The sequence below is a fragment of the Anser brachyrhynchus genome (assembly GCF_964034855.1).
Source record: "Anser brachyrhynchus genome assembly, chromosome: 20".
In the NCBI taxonomy this organism is placed as follows: Eukaryota; Metazoa; Chordata; class Aves; order Anseriformes; family Anatidae; genus Anser; species Anser brachyrhynchus.
The window spans coordinates 5158257-5180512 of record NC_137713.1 but is presented as its reverse complement, the minus strand read 5'-3'; the positions used below and the strand labels follow the sequence as shown (position 1 = coordinate 5180512).

At 49.5% G+C, this 22256-nt stretch overlaps 1 protein-coding gene across 2 annotated transcripts in view; it reads right to left on the bottom strand.

Moving 5' to 3' along the window:
- The window catches only part of SSH2 (slingshot protein phosphatase 2), a 92789-nt gene that overhangs the window by 13130 nt on the left and 57403 nt on the right, over positions 1 to 22256 (bottom strand). For both annotated transcript variants that reach the window (XM_080563255.1, XM_080563256.1), the window contains 10 exons: positions 20759 to 20862; positions 16108 to 16172; positions 11860 to 11981; positions 9433 to 9501; positions 8592 to 8657; positions 7209 to 7403; positions 5274 to 5367; positions 5022 to 5150; positions 2440 to 2486; positions 1075 to 1221 (listed from right to left, as the gene is read on the bottom strand). In XM_080563255.1, the coding sequence (XP_080419381.1) occupies positions 1075 to 1221; positions 2440 to 2486; positions 5022 to 5150; positions 5274 to 5367; positions 7209 to 7403; positions 8592 to 8657; positions 9433 to 9501; positions 11860 to 11981; positions 16108 to 16172; positions 20759 to 20862 (1038 nt within the window). The remainder of the gene's footprint in view (positions 1 to 1074; positions 1222 to 2439; positions 2487 to 5021; positions 5151 to 5273; positions 5368 to 7208; positions 7404 to 8591; positions 8658 to 9432; positions 9502 to 11859; positions 11982 to 16107; positions 16173 to 20758; positions 20863 to 22256) is intronic.

Below are 22256 nucleotides of genomic sequence, written 5' to 3'. Positions count from 1 at the left end.
AGCCATGTGAAGTTCCCACAGGACAACCTGGGACGCCACACTCCTGGTGACCAACAAAAACCCCCAGACCTCTGACTAACAAGCAGACAGTGCAAAGAAAGGGGTACGGTAATTGGTCCGACCTGGAAGATTAACAACTTCCATCACCTCACACACAGAGCTGAGGCCCAATCATTCAAGCCCCAGTGGAAAATATTCTGGGCAGAAGAATACTTGTGAGGATGACAACACTTCAAAGTCAATACTGAAGGGAAAACAGTGAAGTCTTTTGAAGAAACCATCTTAAATAAAATAAATCTCTGTAACTTGCTCAAGAGAGCCATACTCAAACAAGTCAGCTTTTAAAGTCTATGAGAGATTGCCAGCACCAGCTGTGGTTAAGAGAAGACAGACTGCTCTAATGGAAATAATACTTTAAAGGCAACATATGCCAATCTGCTTTCTGACCAGTTTTCCCTGAAGGAGGCTGCTGAATTTGCTGGAGGCAGCTCGTATAACTGGGATGCAGTTCTTTGCAGCAAAAAAGGACTACTTCCAACATCCACTATCAGATTACTCAGTGTAACTGACAGCTTGGAGACCTATCCAGGCATTTATCCTGTAAAAGGGACGAATTTGCTCTACATCACACAAGAACCCGCTTCCAGACTGGGGACTTCACAGTACAAGCTAACAAAGCAGGGAACAGCTTATGTTTGTGTTCGGTTTATAAGGTTTTACTTCTTCCTTTTGATAAACCCTACTCGATTTGTTATTGCCTTTCCCTCCCACCAGCACACCACAGATCCACTGTGCTCCTTAAGCAGCAGGTAAACTGTTAGATCTTCGCTACAGATCTCCTCCACAATTTGCCTGGGCTGCAGCTGGGCAGAAACCACTCATCAGTCCTGCTTGTTCCTTTTACAAGCATCTGTAAGAATGACGATGTGTGGAAGGCAACTCTAAACACTTAGAAAGACTACAAAATGAATATGCAGGCAAGGAAGAAAAGCAGTCGAGAAAATCAGTAGGAAAATAATAAATAGTTAGTAATACATCTTCTAAATGGGTTTGTTCTGTTCTGAAAAGACTTACTTTGCCTTGGAGATGAATTTGTAGGTGTCATTCCAGTAAGCCAAAAGATCTGTTGCTTCTTCATCATACACCCGAATATTATGGTACTCAAATAGGCCTGGGAAGAAGTTATCTATTTCTCGAGTCACATTCAAAATATACCGCACCCTGCATGGAAACAGACAGCAGATAAGGATGCAGAGTGTGCAGAGCACGGTGAGTTCAGAGACACATCACGGCTGCTAGATAACAGCTTCGCCTTGCTTTGTGATTGGCAAAACTCAAAGCCTTAGAAGCTGCAGTTCTGAACATACCTCCTTGGAAATGAGGACTTAGTGCAAGGAAGCATTGGCTAACACAGGCAAAAGGTTTTTCTGAGCAATTCAGAGCTTAGCCCCTGATTTAGAGCTTAGCCTCTTCCTGCACGGTCCATCAGGTTGTTCCGCTTGCCCCCTCCACCTCTCTGTTTTAAGTGTTAGCACCACCTGTGCCACAGGAGCTCCTGCCCAGACTGTTCAGTTGGTGTTTGGATGCTTTCCTGAAGGCCCTTTGTGAATCTTTGCTCCTGCTGCAGCAGTAACACAAAAGAGCACTGTGAGGGAGTGACATCCCTTTTCCCTAGCAGGTATGAGATCATTAGCAGTCAAATGGGACCTGCTTGACCAAGGAAACTGCAGCAGACCCTAAGCTGAGTAAGGGGGATCAGCTTTGAAACACTGATTCTCCATGGAGCAGAAGTAATTAATGCAGTTCAGCAGAGTGTTTAATTTATTTTTTTTCCCCCTCACTGGATTGGCATAAATAAGCCAAACCTGTCATTAATGGTTTAACTGTGCAATCCTGGTGCTCAGACCCAGCTGGTCTAGAGACAGGACACTAACCTCAGGTCTGAAAGAGAGGAAAGGCAGAAAGCAGAGGAGCCCACCTAAGCCCAGGAGCAACAGGACTTTGCTTCCTCCGGGCCCCCCTCGAAGGAACAAACGCTCTGACACGTTTTCCTTCCTGCCACAGCCCGGAGGTCCAGACTCCAGAACGCCTCTGTAATTGCGAGGCCTCAGTCCAGAGCACCAGGCTGGAGCAAAGGGCACGGGGCCAGCTACGCAGCGTCCAGCTAAGTAACTGCAGCTTTCTGCTGCTTACAGCTGTGAGATCGCTGGCTTCCTTCGTTTGCCAAGGGGATGTCAGTCAAGGTCAGGGAACAGGATTCTTTTATTTCAGGGTGCCTGTTTGTGGGACACAGATTTTGGAGGAAGCGCAAGCTTGTTCAGATCTGCAAACCCTTTAATGAGACTCAGGTTACACAGCAGGTAAAGGATAGAGTTTGTTGCATAGGCAAGTGTTGAGGCCAAGCTCTCGCTTTTAAGCTGATGGCCTGGAGCTACTTACCCTCTGTTCTGCAAGTCTTCCAAGTTGGAGGCGTTCCATTCAGAGCCCTGCAGGGAAAACACACACACGGACACATCAGCCAGCAGGAAGGCATGGCCAGACAACCGATGGAGGGAAGGACTGTTACCAGTGAACCTGAGGAAGCTTGCAAGCCGAGCGTTGGGGAGTAGGTGTCTTTTGAGTAGAGGAGCACACAGAAGGGTGGTAGCCTGGCTGACGTTCAGCCCCTTATCTCACCCCATCAACCAGAACCATCCTGAAGCAGCGGGCAGCTCTGCAAAGCAGGAGCCCAGCACCATACCCTGGCACTTCTTGCAAACCGCTGAGAAATCGACCTCAAAGATGAGACCGCTCCACCCTTTCCCTGGAGGCTGCTGACAGCTCTGCCCCACAGAAGAGAGGCTGCTGGTGTTTCAAGCTATCCAGGTGCTCTTTATACATGAAACACCCATCTCGCACATCAAAGGCAGCAACACTGTAAGCTCGCTCGATATACACATCGCCTCCCCATACTCAAAGCCTGTGTGAGCAGAGGAACAAGCAGGCTTTACCCTGGCGAGCTAATTCTCTTCCCCGCAGCACACTCAGGGCCTCCAAGCCGCTTGCTTCCTGCCCAAACACAAAGAGCTCAGCTGAGGACAAGGCCACTCAGACAACAGCTTCCTTCAAAACTTACGGTGTGCAGGCTATCTGCTTCAGAGGCATGCTCCTGCATCCATTACAGAGCTCGCAGAGAAGCCCTGAGCACAGGCAGCCCGCATTTAGAGGTAGGCACACACCCAGGGAGGGCCGTGTTACCGTTCTGGTAGCGACCGAGGACAAGCCTGTTGTCTTAATGACACAATAAACAACATGTCTTATCCTGACGCGACAAACAAAATGTGGCTGGTTCTTCCCGAGCTGAACTACTTCCCAAGAGAAATCTTCATAATGAGGGCATCGCTCACGGGTTCAGCACAGATGGGACTCTGAATTTCAAGCAAGACAAAGGGGCAAACATTTCATGCCTTGATGGCCCAGATTTCAGCAGAATCTGCCTGTGGCCACAGATCAGGTCAATCCCAAAGTCCAGAGCTGCGCACAACCTGAAGGAGGACCACGGGGCTCTGTGGTTTGCTATTCAGAACCTGCCAACAGATGTATTGTGGTCCTTGGTGTACCACACTAGCCCCCAGACTTGGTTTCATGTTGTCTCCTTCTGGCCAAGGAAGGGTCATTTAATTCAGACCCGGGAAGCACCGGTTTCCACAGGTATGGAGAACAATGCTGCGGCGGGTAAAGCCTTTTCTCCTGTCCTTTGATCCACAACCAGCAACACCACCAGGTCTCCCATTTCCTGCTGTGTTATTTTAGCACTCCCTCAGTAGGATCCCACAGGGCTCTTGCCTCCACCCGGTAGGAAGCAGCTCTGTGCCTCCCAAAGACCTCACTGCACAGCTCTGCCCTGCAGTACACACGCTGCTGAATTAAGCTGCTGCCCAGCCCCAGCTCCTCACTGCAGGGCCTGCTTGCAAACATTTCCATCCCACACGTTAGCCACAGCCCTCCTCCTTGGTGTTGCCTGCAAACCTTTTTTTTTTTTAATGGTCTTGTTCCCATTAAACGTACTCAGAGCCAAGACTCCGAGCTCTGCTTTGGACTGAGCTGTCTGCGTTGCCTTTGACTAGCACTGTAATCCTGTAACAAGTCTCTCCTGGGAACACCTAGTCCACAAAAACACATTACATTGTAGGTACTTGAAGTTTCCTGGCTCCACCCCACCGCAGTTTCTTGGGAGCACTCACATTAACATACCCCATCCCTTCCGAGCCACGGCATTAAGCTTCAGGAGGCTGGGAGAGGCCGTCTCCGTTTGGCCAGACCAGCTGGTCCAAGAGGAACGGCTTTGTTTAAAGCTGAGCCAAGCTCGCAGGCTAGGCAGCCCAACCAAACCTGCGTCCGTTCCTCCAGGGCTGGGAAATCCAGCGGAGTGCTGACTCACCAGAAGGAGGTGCAGTAATTAGACAGGCCCCAGCAGCAATGAAAGGCAACTAAGCAAGCAAAACATTAAAAGGCGAAATATTTATGTTTCCTTAAGCGACTGATCTCCAGGATTCTTGGTTAAACTCCTCCGCTCCCCCTGGATCGCATGAACTCAGAACTTTCCATGCTGTAAAAGTGTCGTTCCACCTGAATTTTACACAGCCTGTGCCAACTGCTCCCCTCCCTCTTTGCTGTAGCTGTGTCCTTCCCAAGATCTTGACGTGTGGGTACCCTGGCCAGTCGAAGCTACAAAATTAGTCTTACGTCAGTGGAAACAGCGCTGAGAAGAAATTAAAACTGAAGACCTTTTTTTTCCATTTCACCCTCTAGTGACAGGGACTACAGGTTGGCTAGTATTTGGTAAAACTTAGCACAGCCAAGCAGTGTTCAACAGCCCTAGTGTTTTGTGTCTTGCTTAACAGTACGTGACCTCAGGACCAGCCAACCTCTCCTTCAGAGATCCCTTAAGTTCCTCCAAAGCCCCGTTTCAACCACGACACAGTGAGAAGGGTTAGGTGTGTTCACAGCTGGAACTCTGTGGAACTTGCTGTTAGACTTACCAAAAAGACATGATCAAATATCTGAGTGGGGCTGTCCATCTGCCCGAGGATCACTATCATTTCATTGTCTATGAACTCTTTGAACTCCCGCAGGTTGCACACCATCTGCATCTCCAGCTCAGTGCGTATCTGGGTGGAGAGGAAGAACACAAGGAAACCACGTGAAATTTTCTCTTTTGGTCTTTCCTCACGGCCCAAAGAGCTCTCTGCTTTGCGCAACAGTGCCTCCGGTGCTGCTCCCTCACCACTCACCTCTTTTGATGTGATGTTCTCCAAATCTTTCTGCATCATGATCTCCCTTAACTTGGTCTTTATTAGCCGTTCCGTGCGTTCCCGCTCAGTTGGGCTATCACAAGAGAGCAACAGAGTCACTGGGAGGGGAAATAAACCAGACTTATGGCACTTTTTAAACTGGTGTTGTTCAGCCTGGATACCCCGCAGGGTCTCAGATACCCTTGCTGCTTTCCCCAAGCACATCCTCAGCTGAAAGGAATTCAGGTGACTGTAAAGCCCGGTTTACATTCCCAGTTGTATATGAAAGAGACCAACTGAATGCTCCTAATCCATTGTAGTCATCCAGAGAACCTCTGGTATTTGGTAAAATTTAAATTGGGAAGGCTGCATTATACTCTCTGGAGCAATATCTGAGCCTCTCCCTACCTTTCTTGGAAAGGTAACAGCTCCAAAGTTCCTTACATGGAGAGAAGAGGGCAGCTAAGCCTCTGTGCATTCCTCCAGCCTCTGCTGCCAGGGGCCTTATCACCAGCTGCAAAAATAGCCTGACTAACACCAGGGGAAGTTGCAACAGAGCAGCAGCACAGAGCTGCCTGACCCATCACCATCTCAGAAGGGGCCCAGCAGTAACATCTCCCACCACCTTTCTGTTCCTCTGGAAGGCTGCCAGGACGGCGACTGCACGGACACTTCTGCTTTACAAGCGCCCAACTGGTGGGTCACAAATAAAAACCATCAAAGTTCCCAGTCCCTTTAACCTCAAGCATTATTGCAGGAATCGATTAGGAGAATGCTGTCCAGGTGTCCCCAGGAGATGATTCAATTGCTGCCACCAGGGAAAGGGTGGGCTACCCAAAATTTATATATATATGAAAAGCTACAAGAGAGTATTAATCTGACACCCTGCCAAAACTTTCCAGCCGCCCTCCTCATACATTAAAAAACAATCAAGTGTGAAGACCTGTTCACAGCTGAATAACTGCGTTAGCATTATTATTCACTCACTGAACTCCAACAAAATGAAATCTCTGAGAGCATAAATCAGCCAATGGCACCGTTACACTGGGAAAGCAGCTGGGGCTTGTGAAGTCATTTCTTCTTCTACAAACCAGGCAACTAAGCCCTCATGCTTGGCAACACATCTGGACACACAGTACTTTGAGGTTAAATGGTATCGGTACCATCAGCAATTACTAATTACAGAAGTTGTAACCCTTGAATATTGACAGCCTATAAATTCTGCCTTTCCGAACTGACTACGCATCTACGTCAGCCACTGTTTTAGACCATACATCACCAGACACCCAAACATTTAGCTGGAGACAGCTTGGGACCTACAGCCAGCCCTGTTCTGCACTTACAGAGCTCCTCAGAGCCAAGAGGACTGGCATTACTTTGTCCTCATTCTCTAGTGTATCAGATGGATGCCTAAGAGGATGCTCCCGAGCTCACAGACTCACAAGTCCTTACCTAAAGACTTCACACCAAAATGAACTGCGTAAGGAAAAAAGACCATGTTGTTCCAAACATGTGCTGAGACACGCTCAGCGTAAGAGCAAAGTCCAGAGAAACCTGTTCCTTCCAGACAGCACCGGGCCTGGAAACCAGAGGACAAAACTAGCAAACAGGAAGGCCCAGGCAGCAGATTGCACCACACCTCTCTCTCACTACAGTAACACAGCACTTACCTTGCAAAGATATGAGAGCTTAAAGCCCAAGGTGAACAAACAAAATAAAAACAGAGACTGGAGGAGATGCAAGGGAGCCCCAAGAGGGCAAAGCTTCCAGCACCGGTGTTTACCTAACCAGGGGTCCGTTTATTACCTCGAACAGGAAATCTCCCCTCATTAGTACCTAATTAAGAGCAAAGTCTGTGGAACCAGGCCTCCTCTTCGGGAGCCTGCACTGCTCAAAGGCCAATCACCTCCGCTCAGCAGAGCGGGACCAACTTACACATCTGTGAAGAGGGCGGGCGAGTCGGGCCGGTGGGACTGCACATCTTGCATAGCATTCCACTCGTTGACCGACGACTGGTCGGAGTTGATGTGGCTCTCATAGTAACTGACCCACGTGAGGAAGAGGCTCCCCGGGTAGTAATTGTTGCTTCGCGCCACTTCGCAAGCCTTATGTAAACTCTGCAGAGCAGACCTAGGAAAGGGAAAAATACTTGCAGGATTACCATCCCTTCCTCAGGCTGGTACTGAGCACAAAGCAGCTGCCAAATCCAGGGTGCTGCTCGCGACCCAGTGGGTACAAAGTCCGGTGCTACACACAGCAACCCCCGGTGCTACCTGGGCAGGGGCTGTCCTGCAGGGGTGTGGATCATCACACTGCAAGAGCCTGCTGTCTTAACTGAAATACACCGAGACACACTCCTCTTGCCCGGAGTTCAGCAGAGATGCCCAAAATTCAGACAGAGGCACCTGCGTCACTGGCTTCAAAACCTGCTACAACTGTGTAAGCTGTGAGTAAGAGGCACAGCATTTGTGTCCCCTATGGGTGCTCTGACAGATCCTGCTGTGCCATCGCCTCTCCACGTGCAGGGCAGGGACATCCAGGAATGAGACACAGAGAGCTGCGCACCCGAGGGTTTAGGGCTTGACTTTACTGAGGTGTTTAGGTGTCTGCCCTCCCTCACTGCATGAGGGATGTTACAAGTTTCTTCAGCTGCTGCTGGGAAACAAATCCCTCTCCTATTTTTAGCTTGTTTTAAATCTTTGACTGTGATCAGAAGAATCCAGGTCAAAATCACTGGGGTGACACAGTAGCATGACACCCTGACAGGGGATGTATTTCTGCAATGCAAAGAAGCTTGAGCCAGAAATACTTTAATGGCCACTACATTCTTACATGAACCACCCTAAAAGGAAAGAAAAATGCAGGCAGCTTCTCTTTCCTTCTTGCTATCACAATGTACATGTCTCACCGAAAACAGGGACTCCTAAAGTATGTACAGCGTGTATTTCCTTATTTATGACGAATAAACTATTTCAAACGCATGCTCATATTAATAGCAAAGTCCGCTTTGGAGAGATTCAAAGCAGCAGCCCTTTGCAAAGAAAATTGCCCTATTCCCTCCTGCCCCCAGCTGCGACGAAGGCGCGGCTCCAGCAATGTTATAAGCTCGCTGCTGCCTACCAGCACTTGCAGGCCTTTTTTTTTTTTTTTTTTCCCCTTTGGCATCAAACTTCCTTCCCTGTCTCTGAAGGAGGCTGCTGGCTGTTGAGTAGGTCTCAGGATACCCGTAACGCAAAGCAGCACCTGCTTTTTAAGAGCCCAAGAAGCCAAAACACCTTGGAAAAAGGATCACTGGGACAGATTACAGGAAGTGCTTACCACATCGCCTGTACAGACACTGGCTTGAATATGTGAACCCTGTTATCCGTTGATACGCTGAACCCACTGGAGAGAAGAAAAAAGGCACAGTAAAAATATGTTCCAAAAGTAGCTTTTCAGTTAACAACGGAGTTTGTAGCACGCTAGAACAGCAAAGGACTAGCCCTATGCGCACACTGCTGAGTTCAGCTAGCAAACAGATCAAAATAGCAGGCTAAAAGCTCTAAGGTGACTTTTTTTTAAGCGGCTGCTGTTCAGGAACAAAACTAAGACAGGGGGACAGTGCTGGGCTGTGCTGATTACCTTGGCAACACAAATTCAGTGCCACAGCTGGGAGCAACAGAGTGCAGCTAAAGTGATCCTGGGGCAGCTACCAAGGAAAGAAAAGTCATTCCAAGCGCTGCGCCGGACAGCCTTTGTGACTGGCACAAACAGGAGCCTGCAAGTCAGGCGTCTGCTTGGCAGAGACACATCATTCTTACTTTATGTTCAGCAGAGCGCTGCCTGCTGCAAGCGCGGTGGAGGAACACATAATAGGATCCCTTTAAGAAGCTTTCACTACACACCCACTCACCAGCAAAAGCTCCTTTACTCCAGCTTAAACACACACACGAACCACTGTCTCGGTGCGTGTTTGTTCACAGAGAAGTCAGTTATGGGTGTTCCCTGTGACAGCCGCTGTGATTTAGGGCCTTTAAGTCTACCAACCTGGGACAGGTCAGCAGCAGGAGGCCTGCTGGACCTGCTCGGGCCCCAACATCATTTGAGGCCTCCTCCATACCCCATACTGCATGCACTAAGACCCTCTGCTATCGGGCTGGAAGGTACAAAGGACACTCACCCGTCCCCATCCAGGTGGATCAAGGTGTCACTCCACAGCGGCAGCACCAAACCCATTGTACAAGTGCTACTGCAATGAGAGAGAGAAGGTCAGGGCATCTACGACAGCACCATGCAGTTATCCTAATCTCACAGCAATGGTTGCAGACGTTTGTATTCATTCGGAAAAAATAAATAAAATAGATCCCACTGTTGCTTTGGGAACAAACAGAGTCAGTGTTGTTTTCTACAGGTGTCTGGCAGGGATTATCAACCAGATACAAGGTACAGCAGTACTCTTTCAACCAAGCTTAAGGGGTTAACATAAACCCAGGGGAAAAGCAAACAGGATTCAGAAGCAGCAAGCTCCACACAGGTCAGAGGGGGCTCTGAGTCGTGGGTCAGTTCAAGGCTTTCTTTACAGATTAATTCAGCTCAGGCTCAAGTGGTTTGGTTCTAGCTCTGATTTTGCAATCCCCAGCTTTGTTTTCTTGTTTGTCCCTCGGCCACAGGTGCTGGGAACTGGGACCAGTGTAGTGTAGTGGTAGGGTGACTCCCTCCCACACCTACAGGCTGAGCACAGCCACCACTCGGTGATCCCACTCCTCTCTCGGCTGCTTTGACCTCTTTGCCCTCACGGTTACCTGCTTTCTGCAAGGCTGAGCTAAAGGCCAACTTCAAAGCAGAAGTCAAGCGATGGAAAAAGGCATGGGCAGAGGAACCCCAACACAACGTGCAGCAGTTTGTCAAACAAAAAAAGCTCAGTCTCCTAAAGCTGTAAAATTGGTCCATAATTGAGGCAGCATCTTGGAGAAGTCAGAGCCACTCGCCTCCTGTTCTCATGCTTTGCTCCAGCCGCTCTCAGATTTCCACCAGCCCTAACAGCCCCCATCGGCCCCTGCAGCTCAGGAAAAGTAGGGGAAGAGGGCAAGACGTGAGGCTTCGGAGGGTCAGCAGGCACAAAGCCCTGTAAACGCGCACGCCTCGGAGCGACCGGTGCCCAGCACAAGGAGACACTGCGGCACGCAGCTATTTCTGTTGACAACATGAGATGAGCTCATGGAAAGATGTGTTTTTAAAAGGCTTCCCAAGGTGGCCGGGGTATTTTTAGTGATACTGTTCAGCAACCGCTTATCAGAGACCATAGCAACAAGTCTATATTGAGTTATAAATACCGAGTGGGCTAGGGGAGGGAGGATCAGACTGACCATCCACAACCTAAGTAACTCTAGGAGAAAGCTGAAACAACCCCGCTATGTTATTAAAGCCTGAATGCCAGTGAGCTCTCAGCTATCAAAGGTGGCTGTGCTGGTGTATCACAGCCAACAGCAGGTTCCAAGCTCACGGCAACCTGTGCAAGGACAAGTTATTCTTACACTACCACGAGAGCATCTCTGAGCTGCAGCTGTGTACACACGCACAGGCAGGGACCCAGGAGCCAGCGGCAGCATCAGGCTGTTCCCCCTTTTCAGCGGGCATCCCTTGAGCTGAGCATCCCAATCAAGCCACTCGAAATTAAGCATGGTGGCTATCATGCTCAGCAGCTCAGAAGGTCATTTCATGGCCAAATAGTTCCAAAAGGTTTTCTAGTGACCCTGCTAATTGCCTGAAAGTAATTTCTACTACTGAGGTCATCAGCAAGGTTCACTTCCATGTCTAAAATCAGAGCTAGAAAAAAGCACTTGAACAAAAACTTCCAAAACAGTTTGAATATCCTTTTTTTACTTTTCTTTTCTTATGTAGACCAAGATTTACTTAAATTTTTTTAAAAGATCCATGTTCCCCCGTGCTCTCTCCAAAGAGTCCCCCTCTAAACTTGAAGCTGCCAGGGATGCTGCCTCGTGGTTTGCAGTCACTCCTGCAGCAAAAGCTGCTCCCAGCCATGTTCTCCAGCCCTTGGAGAGGTGAGCAGCAGTTAAAATCGATGAAGCTTTTGCTACAGCGATGACACACTAATGGCTAGGGAGAATACACGTTGTGTGAGATGTGCCATCGGCAACCCTGACATTCCCATTGGGCCCTTTGTGCCTTGACCTTGGCAAAGCGCTGCCTGGCAGTCGATTTCTTAAGTGCTCTCCTGAACCCTGATGTCCAGCTTCTCAAATCACAGCATTGCTTCTTTGCATCCAAGTCCTCCCCCTGTCTCGCGTGCAGATACAAGGCTTAGGGACCTCGCCTTTCAGAGACCACTTAGGGCTCTTAATGTACTCACACAGGGCTGAGACTTGGAGGAAATGCTGACCGATGCTGTTTCCCTCCCATTTTTTTAAATTTTTATTTATATTTATTTAACTCCTTACAAAAAACAAAAGGGGAATTCTGGTTCTGAAGAAAGGCGTTAGGCTGGAAAACCTGAAGTCTCCAGAAAGTGGATACCAGACAGGGGTTTCTGCACTTGGCTCAACATGTGGTGAACACAAGGCCTTGCCCACCCGGACAGCACACGTACCTGTCGTTAGAAGAGAAATCCATCCCTAGGACGATGCTCTCCTCTGTGTCTTGCCTGCCGTTGGTAGACACTACCACCATGTAGCGTGTGCGGTTCTGGTACGTGCTTTCCAGTCTTACAGCCTAAGGAAACGAAGGAGAGACGTGAGCAGTGCAGGCAGCAGGACACACAGCACTACCTTCACGAGCCACCTTTTCATGCTGAGTGGCAGGCGCGGAAGCGGTGACACAGCTTGCACGGGTGCGATGGCCCGTACAGGGAACCAGCAGAGCAGGGAGAAGCAACTTGTTCTTACACACAAAGCTCTCCTCGACAGCTGGGGTGCTCCCGGGGCCTCCTGCACACCTTGCTGTGGGCCTGCTGCGTCCCACCAAGGCTGTGTTGGAGCAGCAGCCTACACGGCCCCGCTCTAGGTACCCTCACGGAGCATTACACCTTCAGCAAGGCTGCTGAATATGCTCTTCACCCTCACAGGACGTTGTTCACAGAGCTAGGGCTTGCCTTTACTGTGTGCTACAGCAGACTCCTTCCCCCAGCTTCCCAGACAGCTGTGCAGGCAGCTGGGACCTAACTGGTATGTGGTTTGCTGCTGGCCCTCAGAATTTTGCTAGCAGCTTCCCCAGCACAGGGCGGCCCTACCGCCGCACAGCTGGCAGGAAGAGGTTCCTGCAGCACTACGCCGTGCTCGTGGCTGGGCGCAGATTGCTCAGAGGGTGAAGGTCACGGTGCCTCACTGCTGCTATCACAACCACATGCACCCCGCGGACGAAGAGACCTAGCAGGACTGGAGAACGCCTGGATGTTCCCCCAGACCAAGTAGCACTAACAGCGTTCAGAAAGCAGCCGTGCAGCTAAGTCGTGAGCGTCAGACCAACAAGGAAGTTCCTGAAAGCCTGCACCAAAGCGTAACGCTCCTCCAGGAGCCAAAAGGAAGCAAGAACCCAGGTGACTCGAGCAAATCCTACAGCTGGACTGCCGTTTTGCAAGGAGCCCAGGGAAGGGAGCTCAGCTTTGTGAGCTTCGCCTATCCCTATCTGCAGCAGACAACTTTTTACTTGCAACACTTTTTGGACTCCTCACCCCTCGCCTATCCACCAGCCAGTAGTTCTCAGCCACGAGATACGGCCAAACCTACAACAAAGGTTAAAACAGCACATGGCAGTCAGATCAGAGCTCACTGTTTCTCTGTGGAAGGAGACAATGCTGAGAGCAGCAGGAAAAGCTTCCCAGTGTTGCGGGGAGCAGCAGCTCTGGTGCTGGGGGTGGAAGAGCAAGTGCAGGCAGAAGAAGTGTTCACTGCGCTTTCTGGAGTCGTCCTATTAGACTGAGACTAACAGAAAGTACCAAAGGCTGATGCCAGCGGACAGACGTGCTCTGTATAGCAAGACTGTGCCCCACCCCGTCTCTTTAGGATAAGTCATGCTAAAACCAGCCTTATTTTCCTCCTTGCGCCTCAAGTCACTGGGGTTCCTTTGGGAAGACGGCGAATCAAAGCGGGCAGGCCTTCGAGGTGTGAGTTCTGCCAAAGGAGGCTGTTTCTACAACTAACCACTTGCAGCAAGACAGAAAGGGCGCTCTTCAACCTAGAAGAGCAAGCAGTCACCGAGGCCTCGGTGGTTAGAGTCAGCACCGACATTAGGATCCAACCTCAAAGAGCAACAAAGATTTGCCTAAAACAGACGCAGGCAGCCAAGAGCTGCCGCGTCCTGGGCATCCACACACGAGTGCTGTTTGCTGCCTGAGGACAGTGCAGCAGCAAGAGGATTACCATAATCTAACTTTGCTAAACCAATTTAGCTAGCAGCAATTAGAAGTGTGGTTTTAATGCGAGACCCTTTAGCAGGGGACTGGCCGAACAGCGACCCAACGTCACGCAGCTCCAAGTCACCGGGGGAGGATTTTCGGAGGACCAATTAAGAGGAACAGGGCACGGCTTGTTGTGGCTCTCCAGATCCAACACTTCCATCCTTCCCTCAAAGCAAAGAACCATCAATGGAGCAGATAATGCATTCTGCTAAATTTGCCGGAATAATAAGAGTGAGCTTCACGTTCTAAACCAGCCAAGCTCAAAAGTTACTATTAGAGGTTCAACATGCCCAGCAAATTGATGTCTAATCTCTTCATTAAGCACTACGTTCGTACGCTTACCCAACAGTACGAGTGCACCAAGTAACTAAATGGTCTGCTGCCTTTTAAATTAAGATATTTGAAATCCCAGTCAATCTATGGAGGATGGCCTAGCTTCAGAGACTGCGATGACATGGGAAGGTTTCTCTACAGCTCGTCTGCACAGAGATGGCCTTCTCCTCAGTTTGACATTATTTGTAGTCTGTTCATGAACAAGAAATCCTCTACATCCTTCCATGACCAGCAATATTTTTCTTAGTTTTAGGCTCACCTAAACACAAGCCAACTTTAGCTTCTGTTGCGTTCCTGTTTCATCAGAAGCGTCGAGTATTTTACCAGCCCTTACGAACAGCACCTTCCAAAATGTAAGTTCATACTGACCTTTCATCTTTTTGATGCTACAGGATAGCAGGGGTTTCATACGGGATCATAGTTCTCACTGAGACATTTGATTTGAAGGCAAAAAGCAGTGCTCGAGTCTTCTGAAGTCGTCTTTTATTATTAAATGCATGTAAGTGAACAACTCCCCGCTCCGCTGAGCTCCAGGAATACTTTACATCAGTTTGTACCCTTTCAACTCCTTTTCCTCCTTCCTACTGATCTTACACTCACACCATTCCTCTGATTCTGCTCATTTAGAGCTGAAAGCTCTGCCGGTAGCTCCAACAGAAACAAGAGTTGTTCCAGAATTTAAGTGTAGATTTATAGAGGATTAGATTCCTCCGCTGCCCTCTGAGCTGTGAGGCCTGCCCTCTGAGTGACAGCAGCCAACACAAGAAGACAAGAATGCATTTCTCTCGGTACTGTTTATATTTCAAATCTCATTTGTATCTACTATTTTATGAGAGAGTCTATTGCAGCTCTGCACACCCTTCGTTCGTCAAGAATCAATTAAATTCAAGTAGACTATCGAACTTAACCTCATGCAAGATTTCAGCGTTCCAAATGTAGCTCTGAACAAAAGGGTTTATGTCTCGGCCCACAAAGTCCTCATTCAGCTGTTAAGGCTAATTTGTCCCAAATCACACAATGTAGCCAGTGATATCGCCGAACAATGCCTTGTTCAATAGCTTCCAATGTTCTAACCCCGGCTCAGATTTTGAAAAACACTGAGAACCCCCCAGTCCCATCACTTTCACTGAAATATTCATGACAGCAAGGTGTGCCTGACAAATTCTGGGAGTAGGTCCTTCAGTTTGCTTACAAAGATTGCTTAAGACAAATTATTTTGCGGTCATTTTTAGAGTTAAAGCACTCTGTAGTAACTTGGTCTGTTTTACAACTATACTCCTAAGACCAGTCCAGCTCCAGCACAGCTCAGGAGGATTCAACAAAACAGAGGTGCCAGAATAACACTTCTGAGGCTGGCAATCCTGCTTTGGGCACACGTTGCTAAGATGCACCAAGACAACACGGGAAAGGAACTTCAGGCTATGAAGTGATGAGAGATGCAGAGACACTGCAGTCACGCCTGACCTTGTAGAGCACTTCGACATGTCCTAGACAAATTCCTCACTGCTCTTCTTCAGCTTCTGGAGGTCTCTAATACAGCCTATCAACGCTATAAACGGCAGCACTTAGTTTTCATCCTGTCATTATAGGATGCAACAACCCAAAAAAAGCAGAAAGACAGGAATCAACATGGGTACGTAGCTACAAGGGGATCTTGTACGCTCCTTCCTGATAAGCCTCAGCCTTTTGGGATGCAACCAGTTAGGAGAGCAGAGCGAGGAATACAGCTGAGCTAACAGGGAAAGGCAGGTCTTCGTGCTGGTCAGACCTAAGTCACCTACACTTGATATTTTAATAGGACACCAAGCTAATTTACCCAGCTTCTCTGGCAACCGTTACAGTCCTTTCTGAGCACATAACTACTCAGTACTTGGTTCAGACAAAGGCAGTCTGCTAGCCGTACAATTTGTCTCCCTGAACAAGCAGGCGTTTTGTAATTTAGCTGCTTTTTTCTCCTCGTGGCTGCAGAGAGGACTCCCCACACCTGACGATGAAACCACTGGCGCGCACACACACACACCACTGCTTTCACGAGTTACACAGGTGTATTTGTCCAGTGGAACTTAACCTTTATATTCCTAGCAGCAGATAAGCAAAAAGCCAGCCTACCAGTCTGATGTTGTCTTCTGGGCGGAGCAGTATGAACATGGCCTGCAGGTGTTGCTGGAGATCCCCTGGAAGAAAGAGGAAAAGGTGAACACTCAAAAATAGCTTTAAATCACATGCAAGCTCCTGGCTGTCCAGCCAGCGCAAACGTCCACCAGGAAACCTGACACGTCACAGTGAGTGTCGCCACTTCCACCCACCCCAAGATGACAAAACTCCAGCTCTTAATCAGCTGCTCTTTGCTCCGTGTGCTCACCTGTTCCCGTCTCACCGCGCTCTCTCCTGCTAAATCCTGTTATCTTTTCAACAGAAGTAAAAAAAAAAAAGTTTCAGTACTCTTTGTTCCTTTAAAAGGCAAAGCAAGCCAAGCAGAAATGGACCCTACCTCGTGGTTCAATATCTCATCTACCGCGTGGCTCACATCAGGAGTCTGCCATTCCTTTTCCACCAACTTATTGCTCAGAGCAAAACTCTCACCTAGACAAAAAGAGTGCCCTTCGAGTTGATGTATGGTCCCATCTTACAGCACCATGTGCCCCTACACACTTATGTCCCAACCTCATCCAAGAGTATACAAGAATTACCACCTGAAAACTGAACAACCATAATTTCTCCTAGAAAATGCTTGCTACTCCTTTACTGGTGAGGCTGAGAAAAGCTGAAAGAATAAAATAGCAGTCACACAGTAACTGTGAAGTCTTCTTAAAAGGCCTGAGTGGCACAGGATCCTAAAGCAGCAGACATCCGACAGACACGGGAGGTGCTTTCCATCACTACTCCTGCGCCAACGTCTCTGCTCCACTCCCTGGCCCGCAGGGAGCCACGAGCTTTCTGCTCAGTGCATCGCCCGCCGGGCACCAGCGAGCAACAGCACCTCCAGCAACGAGCTGCTTTTTTGATCGTTACCTGGAAATTTCACCTGCGTTCCCAGAAAGGAGAGGGCCAGGCTGCCAGGCGGCACACATCGTCGAGAGGAGCCTTTCCTCTTCTGCCCTCTGCCACCCCTACGCAGCGGGGAAGCTAAGTTGAGGCAGTGCTGCTGGGAAGAGCACGAGTGCTGGAGCATTCGGCACAAAGTTTCAGGGACTCGCAGAAATAAGGAAAGCTCGGGCATGGGGCAGCACCCAGAAGTGCCACATAGGAGTAGGGAAAGAAACCAAACGCAAGGAGAGCACTGTAACCACTTTTATCGCTGCTGCAGCCCCTCTCCTGGTGGGAGGAAGATAAGCTCGTGTGGAGCGGGCTACACAGGACACAGCATGCACTGCTCTCCCCTTCCTTCCTCCTTTAGACACGTTTCAGCATATGGAGAATGAGTCAATGAGAGCATTTTAACTGGGGGGTGGGAAATCGAGGCAAGCAGCCGTGCTAGAAAAGTCCCACACAAAGCAGCAGAGGTGACAGGCACCCGAAGCCGCTTCCTGCCCCAGGACATTGTTCTCGGCGCTGGAGCTGCTGGCACCCGCTTCCCTAAACAGCGATTATTTAGGGAGACAGTTAACGTAGGAAAGGCCAGCTCATCCATCGGATGCTTCTCCTCCCAGGGGTGCAGTGGGAGACAGGATTTCCCCGTGTCAACACCAGTGCAAGAGCCCTGCTCGGTTCCACCAAGCCCCAGCTGCAGCAGGGACCAGGAGAGCAGCGGGCTCGGCAGGCAGCGCTCCCTCTGCTGCAGGTGCCAGCAAGCGCCCGGCTTGGGGTATCCACGTGTCTGAAGCAATGTGAAACAAAAGATGCTTCATTTTAGGTTTTGGGGAGGGAAAAACCAACAGTTTCCACCTGTTGCTGCCGCTAACTCAACATCAGGAACCAGTTTAGGAGCTGAAGTTCCCAGAGATGAATGATGCTTTAGGAAGAAAGGAAGTTTCTAAGAAAACCTTTTCTGCAAGGCTCAGGCAAGGAGCTCCACTAACCCTCATCCTCAGAGGGTTTGTTCCCTGCTGACCACCAGCCTGCCCCGCCAGCCTTGGAAGCCGCAGGGCTGGAGACCAAAGCATCGCTTCCTCGGCCAGCTTCAACGTGCAGCACTTTCAGCCCCAAACACACAAGGCATTCTGTAAGCTTGCTGGATGGAGAAAAAGCAAAGGGAAGGTTTTAGCATGCCAGAATCAGCACAAAGATACCACATCCTGCCCTGCGAAGAGCTGCCGGCTTTGCTGGCATTCACGGCACGACTGCTGCTTCCTATCACATTGTCCAGCAGCAAGCAGATGCTTTTGTTTCCTCCGAGCTGGCAGGCTAGGTGCAAAGCATTACAGCTCCGATGGGATCTTAAAACCGATTTACAGTATCCCAGAGATGGCAAAAGCCCCAGGGAATTTGCACCCTTTTCTGGCCTTCTCCAGCACCATCAGAGCATGAAAGCAAGCCCCCAGCCCCCAGGATCCGGGTGGCACGGCACGCAGGACCACCCGGGGAGAGGGGCGGACAGCTGGTACCTTATCTAGTCCGTCTGCCAGCGAGAGATTTCCATTTCTGAAGGTGATACAATTAAAGAAATGGGTGTGAGCATTAATTATTTCCTGTTACGCATTTACTCTTCACGCTGGATTCTAGCACCCCGATGAATTACGGAGGGAGGTCTGGGAGGTCAAGGAGCCTTCCCAGAACACGCTCCCGCGGCCACTTGAAGCACGACTGCATCCAAAGGCACGATGCCGTACGGGGAAGTTACGTCCGCTCCCCAGCCCCCTTCTGACTTTGCGTGCCAGAGATAAGCCACGACACGGGCGGGATGGAAGCAGAGCACGGATTATCAGAGGCCGAGGAAGGAGGCTGCTTCCTGCGCTGCACACCGAGCTCACCGCCTGCGGCCGGTTCCCCTCTCTGAACCACCCTCTCTGTGCCGCTGGTTTAATTCTGGCGGCACAGATGTTTTGCTCAGGAAGGAGACACCCGGATCCCTCGGTGCCTTGGTGTGCTGGCACATACTGCACGTCAGGAAGGTCCACAGAAGAGATGAATGGGGCGCGCTCATTCAAAGGACACTTTGCAGTGAAATCTCCGAGTGCCTTATAAAAATGCCACAGCATTAACATCACTCGACAAGCTGGGAAGCTGAGGAAAGGACAAGCACTGATGCCCTGGAACACTCACCCCCTAAGTGAAGTCTTCTAAGAACAGAAATCCCACCCCTTAGGCAAGCCAGCCTCTTACATACAGAGCACCTTGCCGTAAGCAGTTACAACACACCGGATTTGCTTTCTTGGCAGCCCGGCTTCCAAAATCTCTGTGCTGATTAGCCGAGCACCACTGTTTTCCACCAAGCTCTCCAGACCTCACGCAGGTCAGCTGCAGCAAGTAGAACGTGAGCAGCAAGAGAGACCCAAAGCCGTCTGAGATACCTCGCACGGGCTCACAAGGAAACCCGTCCAGCTTTCAGCTGGGCTCCTCTGCAAGGTAAAGCCAAGGCAGCAACGGTCAGGAGGAGACCTGGGCTTCAGCTACACAGAGGACTTAGAGAGAAAAAACCCAACAAGACGGGTCTTTTATCTTATAAACTTTTAAACAGCTGCTGGCTCTACCTGCACACTGAACACCACTCCATTTCACTTCAGCTCCAACCAGAAGGGCCAGTTTTAATTAACATCAGAACAATTTATTTTCCTTTGAAAATTGGCAATTAATGCATCTCAATCAGAGCAATCTGGGTACTGCTTACGCTGAGGATAATGGAGTAGATGTGTGTAATTAATTGCCTTTTGACTTAAAGTCTTTCTATAAAGATGTTTGTGAACAAACTTTGAGGTGGACCAGACATCAGCCGGGTAACTGCCGGATGGAGAGCTGGGTGATGTTCTGGCGGTATCAGAGCACAAAGAAACCTGCACCTGGAACCAAACCAAATCACTTTTGGGGGTCATTTTTTGGCAAAGACAAACGGCTCCAGCCTCTCTGCTTCTGCCTTGCCCCATAGGCAAAAGCCCGAAGGTCTGCACGTTGTTTTTTTCCTGCTGATTGTTTAATGGCAGGGAAAAACCCCACACTATCTGATCCCTGTAACACACTGTCAGTGAATAAGCACCGCGCACACAACGAAAAACAACCAACCCCGAAATGTTTGAGTTTCATTATTCAGACTGACTTTCCAAACAAAGAGTCAAAGCAAAAAAACAAATCTAACGTTCAGGTGATAAAGGGGGCGGAATTCTGCCTGCCTCCACATTATTCACGCTGCTGATACGTCTGCGAAGTCACACCGACGTTGCTCAGAAGTTTCCTCCCCACCACGCAGAGGTAAGCAGCCTCCCTCTCCTCCATCGTAAGTTACTTTCAGATCAGGAAGGGCGATTACTCATCTCTTATCTAACCTCAAGTTTTCCAGAACAACACAGGAGGCTTTGAGTACGACCCTCCTTCACACAGAAGGTACAGCAGGATCTTTTTTGGGGGGTGGCAGTTCTTAACCCCCCACGATGCCATGATTGCTGCCCCAAAGTCACTTGTCTGTTTGATTTTGCTGGATTAGCAAGAGTACTGAAACTTTTTTTCCTACCAGTATAAAATCTCACGGTCCTGAGGCTGGAAGGTCTAGCTTTAAGGCACACCTGGCACAAAACAGAAATGTGTGCCATCTGCTGAGAACGAACTCGAGAAAGGTGGACTGGGAAACAGGAGAGCAGAGGAGCCTCAGTCTCTTGCTGCACCCTGGTACCTGCATGCTTGTTGCGCCTGTGGCTGATCCTGGGAGTGGAGGAGCCGTTCCCTCGGGGCAGGAAGAGCGCCGCTCCTTTCACCGTGAGGAAGCTTTCGCTGATGCTGCGAGGGAAGAGACAGAAACAGTGAGCGAGGGAATCATTTTATTTTCTTTAGAAGGAGAAAAGCAACAAAACAAGAGAGGTTGGATTCATGGAACGAATGCTCCATTCTTTTGCATGAAATGGATTTAGTTCAAATTATTTTGTTGGTAGAGAACTGCCCCCCATAAGTACTTCAAACATCAGAAACGCAGAAACCTCGAAAAGCAGAACATGTGTCTGGTGCTGTTCTGCCCACAGAGGTGGAACCTGAGCAGGCAGAGGGGATTAACCTATGGCTATATTTTCGACTTGAAAGCCAAGACAAGAGATCCACATTTCTAAATGGTGATTAATACGGCAAGCCCACGCACCGCTGCAATTATGGATCCTGTTAACTCCGTGCTTTGTGGTTCGGGCACAGCTGATGCCCTGTAGAAACAAACGTCTTCCTTCAGCAATCAGCCAAAAGAAAATTAGTGTATGCAACAGATTAAGAAGCCATGAAAATACTGTGAGTTGTGTGATATTTTACTCAAAGACTGATAAATTAAAAGCAGAAGTGTAATGCTATTCAATTCAGACATCACTTGCTGGCCCGATTTTGCCCTTTAAGGAGTCAAATGAGGATAGAGGTTTGTGGGAAGGAGCAATATCGGGAGTCCTCAAGCTCCGTGGTACAGCTGAGAGTTTAAGCACATCTTCCAGTAGCTTTCTCTAAGATGCTGCGGCACGCGGAAAAACCAGAGCTCTCTACAGATGTTGCAATTACGCCATCCTGTTGCACAGTTCAGGGTTCCTGCGTTTCTCAGAATTGATGAGATAGTCGTACACGCTTTGAAGAAAGCCAAAAACAATCCTACAGTCAACAGGATGGTTGATGAGTATGATAAGACAGGATGGGAGAGTCCCTGGCATCATGCACCGCAGCAGCTCCATGCCCTCAAAAAGAAGTCGGTGTGTCCTCGTCAACTACAGAAGAGACTAGGAACTTCTCAGTTCCTTTCTCCGCTTAAGCAAATAACAGAAATGATTATTTATTCCCTTCCCTTAAGAGCCAAGGGCCAGGGAATAACAATAGGGCAAAAAGCCCCGCCATATATTTGAAGAACCTCTGCGTACAGATGGCGGGCGAGCGCTGCACTGTGCCAGGTCACCGCCTGCCCGGCCGCGTCCCCGCTGCTGCCGCCCCAGGGACACTTTTTGGTGGCTCCTCGGGGCAGGCCGGTGCCTAAGCACAACCAAAGACAACAGCATCACAGAGAAGTCATGCGTGACCGAGATCCAGCAGCCAGCGTGGCACGAGCTGGCTTCCCGCTTTGAGGCTGACCGCCGCAACCCCAGGCTTCGCCTGCTGGGTTCGTGTACCGGGGAGTTACAAACCCCGCGTCGCAGCTGGATTTCCCCGTAACCTCA